The sequence below is a fragment of the Hyla sarda genome, chromosome 12 (genome assembly GCF_029499605.1).
Source record: "Hyla sarda isolate aHylSar1 chromosome 12, aHylSar1.hap1, whole genome shotgun sequence".
NCBI classification, from domain to species: domain Eukaryota; kingdom Metazoa; phylum Chordata; class Amphibia; order Anura; family Hylidae; genus Hyla; species Hyla sarda.
Genome location: NC_079200.1, coordinates 55,586,440 through 55,596,946, shown reverse-complemented (window position 1 = coordinate 55,596,946; position 10,507 = coordinate 55,586,440). Strand labels below are relative to the sequence as shown.

The 10,507-nt window shown below is 41.8% G+C and overlaps 1 protein-coding gene across 2 annotated transcripts in view; it reads right to left on the bottom strand.

Moving 5' to 3' along the window:
- Positions 1 to 200: 200 nt before the first annotated feature.
- Positions 201 to 10,507, bottom strand: part of EDN3 (endothelin 3) — a 163,855-nt gene continuing 153,548 nt past the window's right edge. For both annotated transcript variants that reach the window (XM_056549078.1, XM_056549077.1), the window contains exons 5-6: positions 10,021 to 10,122; positions 201 to 2,944 (exon numbers count right to left, since the gene is read on the bottom strand). In XM_056549078.1, coding sequence (XP_056405053.1) covers positions 10,056 to 10,122 — 67 coding nt within the window. In that variant the 3' untranslated portion in view covers positions 201 to 2,944; positions 10,021 to 10,055. The remainder of the gene's footprint in view (positions 2,945 to 10,020; positions 10,123 to 10,507) is intronic.

The following is a 10,507-nucleotide window of genomic DNA, read 5'->3' as shown; positions in this document are numbered from 1 at the left end:
AAGATCTATTGACTATGGCTGCTGTAAGTGTCTTAAAGGGGTACTCCGGTGGAAAAAAAAGCAAAAAACTTTTTTTGATTAACTGGTGCCAGAAAGTTAAACAGATTTGTAAATGACTTCTATTAAAAAAAATCTTAATCCTTTCAGTACTTTTTAGCAGCTGTTTGCTACAGAGGAAAATCTTTATTTTTATTTTATTTCTTTTTTGTGTTGTCCACAGTGCTCTCTGCTGACACCTGATGCCCGTATCAGGAACTGTCCAGAGCTGGAGAAAATCCCCATAGCAAGCCTTTGCTACTCTGGACAGTTCCTGACATGGACAGAGGTGTCAGCAGAGAGCACTGCAGACAACACAAAAAGATATTCAAAAAGTAAAAGAATTTCCTCTGTAGCATACAGCTGATAATAAGTACTAAAAGGAGTAAGATTTTTTAATAGTCATTTACAAATCTGTTTAACTTTCTGGCACCAGTTCATTAAAAATAAAAAAAAAGTTTTCCACCGGAGTACCCCTTTAATATATAGAACGAGATACTGCTGAGAACCCAGCTTAGCTGCAGTAGAGACCGGCTACAAATAACAGCCCAGATTTCTCAGGCTGCATGAGACAAATATGTTTCTACTTTGCCCATAGCAACCAATCACATCTCAGCAGCCATATTACCAAAGCAATTTGAGAAATTAAATCTGAGCTGTGATTGGTTGTTGTAGGCAAAGCAAACATATTTTTGTCTTATCAGGGCATCTGCCTTTCTCTGGAGGACCTGTCCTGTCCTGCATATACACAGAGAACTCACTGGTTTGAATGGACAATGCAAAGTTTCCTTTGTGGTCACCCTACAGGGAGACTGAACATTTATTGCCAGGTTTACCTGTAGATTACAGCTAATGACTGGGATTTCCAAAAGGGGGCCTTCTGAAATGTAGGGATTGTCCCCTTTAAAGGGGTTCCTGGACATTATACATTAATGGCCCATGCTCAGCAAATCAATGTTTGATAGGCAGGATGCCAACATCGGGTGCTGCTGCCAATCGGCTGTTTAAGTGAACCGTAGCTCCAGCACCTACACAATGAATAGGTCTGAAAGCCAGTCATTGTGTATGTGGCACCAGGTTACTGCAGATCCGCTCCCATTCCCTTGAGAGGTAGCATAGGCCATCAATGTATAATGCCCATAAAAACCCTTTAAATTAATTGCCTATGCGTATGTCTAAAGAAAATTTTCAAATATATTTTTTCTTACTTTTGAGTTAATGTACTGTGATATCTGTGTATTGTATTTACTGGGGGCATGTTTTTAGTACGTTCAATTGAACAACTTTCCATCAGTTAAAGTAATTATTAAGGAGATTGATTATTTGTGCAGCTGGTAACTATAGATCTAGAAGGAGAATCACTGGCCGCAGCAGTGTCCCACCTTAGTAAGTGATTGGCTGAGCTGGCAGTTTCTGTTGAGGAAGATAAGCGTGTTGGAAGCTGAAAAGAAGGATGACAAAGTGACAAGCTGGGGACCAGGTGATATAACACAGGAGCTGTGGGGGGACCAGGTTAGAGGAGTATGACTTTTGTTAATACTTTGTTGAGGGCTTGATGAAAATAAAATAAAAAGGTTTGGTCAACCCCTTTAAACACGAAGTGCTAGGCTTTCCCAGAGATTACAACTAATCATTTGGGTCATTCTGGGTTTACTTTCTAACAACTAGGCATTGTTCAACATAGAAAACCTTTAATAGGGGTTTCCTAAAAAATGTTTTTATGATTTCTCAAATCTAGCCCATCCCATTGTGAGGTCTATTGATTGGAACCTGGAAGAATCTTGAGATTCTGCAGTTTGTACTCACTGATTTTGGAGAAGAGATGGACAAATATTACCGATTCCTCTTCACAGTTTTTTCTCCTATGAACTTCAGTGTAGAGGAACTTCTGTTGTAAGGCTCTTTATAAGTTTGAGAGGACCTCAGTATCTCTATCACCTTTAATCCAACTTTTGACACATGTGAGCATCTGTTGTACACTATCATGTGCTCTGAATAATGTACGGCTATAGGAACATGGATGACCAAGGCTTTGCAAAAAATTGAATTTAGTAGAAATCCAGGTGGAATCTTTGAAAGTATAACTGCATTTATAATAATAAAAAAAGTCACATAAATGATAAATTCATCACTTTATGGCTCTGCAAATGGCAAACAACCAATGTCTGAACCTTAATTGTACAACTCACAATTTCAACCTGTAGTAAACATGAGGGTTCCAACTCTTGACCAGGCATTTTTCCTTGAACACCACTGGGTAAATAAGGTCCATATTGTTGGGAATTGACTTTATGGAGAACACCATTCCCTGGTGCCCCAGCACGTTTTATCTACTATATGCGCTTGTGTTTCCAGATAAATATCAAAAACAAGATTTCTGGTTGCGCGTGGCCCTTTCATGGTCCACAATTTTCACCAGCCATGAATGTAGATGTGTAAAGGTGGAGATAGTACATGATGGTTGAAGGTTGATGATAGAGCAAAGCTTTCCTATGCTTAATTATCTGTATAAAAGCTAGGTAGTAGACTTAATACAGACTTTCTGCCTTATGATAGCTCTTTACAAGACTCTCGTTGGATATACATATATATGCATAGTAGTAGTATTGAGCTCCTATTGTAAAGAGGGTTTGAGTTCTACCGAAAATTGCATTGGAAGGCAACATTTTGCAGCTCCCTCTACAGGAGATGGGTGGCCGTTTAGGCTTTTCAATTGATGTATCTCTCCTCAGTAGAGAACGTGCCTGTCTTTTTTCACTCCTTTAAGCAAATACTGGATGTGAGGTAAAGACATATTTAGAACACAAAATGCGTAATGTCTCTTGTGCCTGAAGGGTTCATAATGGGCGGCCTACCTACAGTGACGAGTCTTCACAGGTATCTTGGACACTGAATGGCATCACGAAACCTAGATGAAGAATATATAGAGATATCAGAAGATTGAGGTATATAAACAGTGGTGAAGAAGCATGAAATTGGATAACCCAAAGTTTTAACAGATATTACTGGAACGTATGTCCACTTTAAAAAGCAGTGGGCTGGTTTCTAAAAATAAAAAACAAAAAACAAAGAAAACCTGGATCACAATGGCGTGATCTCGCTTTAACAATCTTCTGCCACTTTTTGGGACCCAATGTCTCTGCACTTCCCGGTCCCTCTTTCCACAGGCTGGTACAGTCCAATGTCCATGACGAGAGGGATCAGGAAGTAGAAAACAAGTAGTCCACAGCAGTGGCATTGCTAGGAGGGGTGCGGACCTAACCGGGTGACACTCTGACAGACTATCCTGTCACTTACAGGATACTCGCATTATATTCAGAGAGCATGATGTGGTAGTATTCTACTAGAGGGCATAGTGTGTGGTGGCATTATAATCTGAGGGCTTGCGGGGTGGTGGTGTTATGGAGTGACACTATTTTCTACCACATCGGGTAACATCAACCCCAACACCACCACTGGTCCACACCTCATCCCAAAAATTAAAGGGAACCAATCATCAGATTTTACCCTATATAACGCTTGGCAAAGCGTTATATAGGTTAAAATCTTTATTTTCGCCATTCCCGGGGGATGCTGCTGTCCCCAGGGATGGTGAAGATATGAAGTTATAAACTAGTCACCGCCGCCGCCGTAAGTAGTCACCTGGGCGGGGAGCTCCTCTCACCTACTCCCGTTCTTCGGCCGGCAGCGACGCCCCCTCCGCTTGATTGATGGGCCGCGTCATTGTTCCGCTCACTGAACAGACGGAGCAGAGTGATGATGCGGCCTGTCAATCAAGCGGAGGGGGCGTCGCTGCCGGCCGAAGAACGGGAGTAGATGAGAAGAGCTCCCCGCCAAGGTGACTACTTACGGCGGCGGTGGAGACTAGTTTATAACTTCATATCTTCACCATCCCTGGGGGCAGGAGCGTCCCCCGGGAATGGCGAAAATAAAGATTTTACCCTATATAACGCTTTACCAAGCGTTATATAGGGTAAAATCTGATGATTGGTTCCCTTTAAAGGGGTATTCCAGGCCAAAACTTTTTTTTATATATATCAACTGGCTCCGGAAAGTTAAACAGATTTGTAAATTACTTCTATTAAAAAATCTTAATCCTTCCAATAGTTATTAGCTTCTGAAGTTGAGTTGTTGTTTTCTGTCTAACTGCTCTCTGATGACTCACGTCCCAGGAGCTGTGCAGTTCCTATGGGGATATTCTCCCATCATGCACAGCTCCCGGGACGTGACATCATCATTGAGAAGTTAGACAGAAAACTTCAGAAGCTAATAACTATTGGAAGGATTAAGATTTTTTAATAGAAGTAATTTACAAATCTGTTTAACTTTCCGGAGCCAGTTGATATATATATAAAAAAAAGTTTTGGCCTGGAATACCCCTTTAAATTGTTAAAGAATTGATAAAGAAATTTAGTGACAGAGATCAATAAAGAAGGTATGACTTTTTATTATTTATTATTATTATTTATTTACACAATACTGAGTTTGTTTCTTTAATTAGGTGACCAGACCTTGTTAAACAGATCTTCTATGATATACTTTTATGGCATAAGGTACACAAGATATGACCTGACTGACTAACAATAATCCAGGGGTCCAAAAGTATACATACAGGAGAGAACAATGCGTTCCATGCATTCCCTGCTGTGTATATATTTTTATTATTATACTCCAGATAAACATATGAAATAGACTCACCTGCATGGATTATTCTAAAGAAACCCCTTATTTTCTCCCTATGGTGGCTGGAGTGGCTATTAGCTACACTTAGTAGACACCAGGTCAGACTTATTACAGTCAATGGACCGACCGCATAATGTGCCAATGGGAGTTGCCAAAGTGAAACAATGTTAGGAACACACACTATATCAGGGGTCCTCAAACTTTTTAAACAGGGGGCCAGTTCACGGTCCCTCAGACTGTTGGAGGGCCGGACTATAGATATCAAAACATGAACAAATTCCTATGCACACTTATATATCTTATTAGTGGACTACCACTTTAAGTACGCAGCACAGTTCCCCCCGCCCCCACATTAGGTTGGCAGTATAGATCCCCCACATTAGGTTGTAGTTCTCACACATTAGGGTTGGCAGTACAGTTCCCCCACATTAGGGTTGGCAGTACTGTTCCTCCACATTAGGTGCAGTACAATTCCTCCACATTAGGTGCAGTACAGTTCCCCCACATTAGGTGCAGTATAGCTCCCCACATTAGGTGCAGTATAGATCCCCCAAATGAGGTGCAGTATAGCTCCCCACATTAGGTGCAGTATAGATCCCCCAAATTAGGTGCAGTATAATGTTCCCCCACATTAGATGCAGTATAGCTCCCCATATTAGGTGCAGTATAATGTTCCCATTAGGGGCAGCATGTACCTCCACATTAGGTGCAGTATAGATCCCCCAAATTAGGTGCAGTATAGCTCCTCACATTAGGTGCAGTATAGTTCCCCCACATTAGGTGCAATATGTACCCCCACATTAGGTGCAGCATGTTCCCCCACAGACATACAGCCTCCAGCCATACAGTGTATGGCTGGAGGCTGTATGCCTGTGTTCTGCCCCCACTTCAGTGCTCCGACCACCGCTCCTCCCGTCCGGACATAGCAGTAAGTCCCGGGACCGAAGGAGCGGTGGTTGGAGCACCGAAGCTGACGTGCCGCTGGTAACACTTACCTAGCTGGCCAGCGCACGTCCTCATCGCTGCCCCGCTCCTCCGCGCTCCGTTGCTATGCGCGCACGCACGGCGTCAGCGATGTCCCTGCGTGCGCCACCTTCCCGGCGGCCCCGTTGTTTTTAAAGTAAACGTGGGGTCTCCGAGAGTGCATCCCTATGTCCCGAAAACATCTTTCGGGACACAGGGATGTCCCAGGCAGCGGCAGGCCGGATAAATGTCCTCGGCGGGCCGCATGTGGCCCGCGGGCCGTAGTTTGAGGACCCCTGCACTATATAGCCCAATCACTTCTGATCAATATGAACTCTATTTTTACAATGCTGACTTCTGTTGGTGCCACTTCACTGCCATCAATGGGCTGACCCCATATTTCTTAAGTAAACCAAAGCGTGGTCTATGGGGGCCACCAAAGGTACACAGTGCCAACCATTAAGGAATGCTTTCTACTAGAAAGACTATCTTAAAAAGCCCTCCAGGAACTTTTTTGTTTTATATAATTTAAGAGAATAATCGAAAGGTTCTTGTGTATGCCTTGTGCTTACCTGTTTAAGATGATGTGGCATGCATGGGTTCTCATACAGACAAAATTGTTGGTACCCCTCCCTTAAAGCCAAAAATCCCACAATGCTCCCTGAAACTTAAAAACTGACAAAAGGAATAATTTTCAGTAAATGTTTATTCATTAACTGATGTTCAACAGAATAATTTTGAAAAACAAAATAATTTAACTGGCCTGGACAAAAATGATAGTTGTCTGTGACACATTAGTGCTTTTCTGAGCAGTGGATGTCAGAATGAGTGAGCAGCAGAACAGGGATCTGTGATCCAAAAATACAGAAGCTAGACATATATATACATATATATATATATATATATATATATATATATATATATATATATATAATATATATATATATATAATATATATATATATATATATATATATATATATATATATATATATATATATATATATATATATATATATAGAAAAAAAAGAAATGAAAAATTATCTGCATGGCCTAGTGAGTAACATATGTAAGCATTATTTTTTTTCAGATACACACTGTATTTTTCGCCCTATAGGACGCTCCGGCATATAAGACGCACCCAATTTTAAATGAGGAAAATCTAGAATACAATGTAAAGTATAGGTCACAGTGATCTTCAACCAGCGGACCTCCAGATGTTGCAAAACTACAACTCCCAGCATGCCCGGACAGCCGTTGGCTGTCCGGGCATGCCAGGAGTTGTAGTTTTGCAACATCTCGAGGTCCGCAGGTTGAAGTCCACTGGTAGGAGGTAATACTCACGTGTCCCCGCCGCTCTGGACCCGTCACCGCTGCCCTGGATGTCGCCCTCCACCGCTGTCGACGCGTCCCCGTCGCTCCGGAACGTCTCTGCTGCCGGCCGGGTATCCTCGCTCTCTGTGCACAACGACGTGATGACGACGGAGGAGAGCGCCGGCCATGCAAGGGATCCCGGCACGGAGCAGACACCGAGGAGGCAGGTAAGGTCCCTCCCGGTGCAGCCGGGTTAGTGTCACTTTCGCTTCAGACGCGGCGGTCAGCTTTGATCACCACGTCTGAAGGGTTAATACAGGGCATCACTGCGATCGGTGATGTCCTGTATTAGCCGCGGGTCCTGGCCGTTGATGGCTGCATGGACCGCCGCGATAGGTGTGTATTCACCGTATAAGATGCACCAACTTTACCCCCCCCCCCCAGTTTTGGGGAACAAAAAGTGGGCGAAAAATATGGTATATATGTTGTTGTTGCACAACCTTTTGAGACAGTCACTGCTATTAGGTGATTCTCAATGAGACTTCTGCACGTGTCTCCAGGTATCTTGGCCCATTCCTCATAAGATTCTGCTCCAGATGTCTTCTCCAGACGGCATGTTTCAGCTCCTTTCACAGATGTTCAATAGGATTCAGATCAGGGCTCATAGAAGCCACTTCAGAATAGTCCAATGTTTTGCTCTTTGCAATTCATGGGTGTTTTGGGTCATTATCCTGTTAGATGCCCTGATAGTTTTGAGATTATATTGTACCTTGTACAAAGTCAAGACACCCTGTGTCAGATGCGGTAAAGCAGCCCTAAAACATAACTCCGCTTCCTTCATGCCTCACAGTAGGTACAGTGTTTGTTTCTTTGTATGCTTTATTTTTGTTTTTGTGAACATAGAGCTTGCCAAAAAGCTTGGTTTTGTCTCATCTGTCCAATGTTTGCAGACTATAAGCATACAAAGAAAAGAACACTATTGCTACTGTGCAGCATGGCGGAGGCTCGCTTATGTTTTGGGGCTGCTTTGCTGCATCTGGCACAGGGTACAATGAAATCTAAGACTATTTAAGCATTCTGGAGTGAAATGTTCTGTCAAGTGTCAGGAAGCTTGGTCTCAGTCGCAGGTCATTGGTCCTCCAACCGATGTGGCCCAAATCACACAGCTAAATACACCCAATGAATGGCTAAGAGCAAAACAATGGACTATTCTGAAGTGACCTACTATGAGCTCTGATCTGAATCCTATTAAACATCTGTGGAAGGAGCCGAAACATGCCGTCTGGTAGAAGACACCCTTCAGACCTTAGAAAGCGGAAGCAGTTACAGAAATCACAGCAGTGACTGCCTCAAAGAGTTGTGCAACAAAATATTTAAGTGTATCTGAAAAAAAATAATGTTTATAGATGTTAGACAGTAGGTCATGTAGGTGCTTTACATGTCTTTTTATGTGTTTAGCTTATGTATGTAGCTTACAAATCCCTCGGTTCTGCTTCTCACTTATTCTGACATCCACTGCTCAGGAAGGGGTGTGTCAGAGGCAAGCACTGAGCCCGCCCTCACTCACCATGCATTCACTTTCTCCCTGAGTTTGCTGTGCTGTGCTGGATCTCTTCATCCAATCCCTGCAGGCTGCTCTGTAACCCCCTCCTCTCTGTTTTCAGAAAGAAGTCTGATAGACAGGACAGGAGTAAACACAGGATTACTAGTCCAGCCCTTACGTCCTGGACTTTGTCCCAGGCTGTACTTCAGCTGAGACGGGATTATGTTCTGGATGGTATAATGGGGTTTACTATAAGCCATGATTTCTTTAAAAAGGAAATTACATTTTCTTATGAAGTATATTAAAAAGGTTAGTGTTTTGCCAAGATGTACAACATACAAAAGGTATTTTCATTCTGACAATACCATCATTTTTGGCCAGGACAGTTTCATTATTTTGTTCTTTTAGTAAATTTGAATTTACTGTTACTTTTTCCAGTTTCAATTTATATCAGGGTGCATTGTGGATTTTTCTGTCTTTAATGAAAGGGTACCAACAATTTTGTCCATATCTGTAAGTGGGTTGGGGTCAGTTCACATTATGTACAGTTTTTATGCATTCTCTTATTCAGAGTGCGTTTTGTAAAGAAACATTGCTACACTGAAAAAGTGATTTGACCTATAGTCAAAAAAAATGCGGTTTGTGGTGTTTTTCCAAAGTTTGTGCAATCTCAGTAAAATTGCATAATTTTTCCTACGATTTCAGGATAATCACAAATATGCAGCAAAAATGTGTGAACAAGGCTTGAGTGGAGGTGTATAACCACTATATACACTTATCCCACAGAGGCTGCAGTAATAGTACTACTGTATACAGATTGCGCTAGTTGGAGATCTAATAAGCGATGATCTCATCGTATAGTTCACAGGAAGTCATCTGACCCAGGACAGCCCACTTCCTCTGACACATTAAACCATGTAATTTTCTGTGGATCAGGCTGGTGAACACTTGACCAAGTTACAGTAATGGAATGCATGGATGCCTGTTAAAATGGAATGCTGATAATATTCAGTGCTATGCCAAGGGCATAACAGTGTATGCAGTCGAAAGAATGTATGTAATAGTCCCCTTTGGGGGAATGAAATAAAAAAAAAATGTAATAAATGTGAATTAGCCTCTCCCCCACAATAAATCACCCCTTTTCCCATTTATTTAATGAAATAATGTAACTAAAAATAAATATAATCATATGTTGTATTGCCATGTGCAGATGGACAGTATTGTAGAAGCAGTAGGCTGCCTGTACATTCCTTTTATTTCCTTATCTGCTTAACTCTAAATTTATTTATGGGATATGGCAGTAGACTGATAATTAGGAGTTTAAGCCTTAAGGAGAAGTTCACAACCACTCAATCAAATGTCGGTGTCTGACAGTCTAGTATGTTGCCTCCTAGTAGCCAGTACTGGTCTAGACATGTGCAGTGTGTGGTACATCATGAAGGTCTACAGAAAGTGACCTCCTCAGATGACAGTGTTACCTACCTGTGTGCTGCTGGCCTGACCACACTGTCTGGCGCTCATGCTGCTGCATTCATTCTTGTCTGTTTTAACCTGATATCTCTGCGCGTTCTTTCTTCTGTAGGTCTAGAGGAGATAAAATTCGGAGAGTGAGGTCATATTCATCTCAGCAGGTGACCTCCGGAGTCTCTGACTACTTGAAGGTAAAACTAAATGTGTGATCGCCATCAAACCACCAGTTATGTTGCATGACCCCATATATGATGGCCTATCACTGTATAGGATTTACCGTATATAAAATATCAAATTTACATAGTGAGATAACCCTGTAAGAAAGAGTTTGATTCTGAGCTAGTAAAAACCAGCTGACAAAGAATGCTGGGATATTTAAAAAAAAAAATAAATAAATAAATAAAAAGGACTGGTTGGTGTTTAGTCCAAAAAAATCCCCATTTTCCCAAAATACATGGATTTTTTACAGGGACTATAAGAAATAGGAGAAAACGTATTT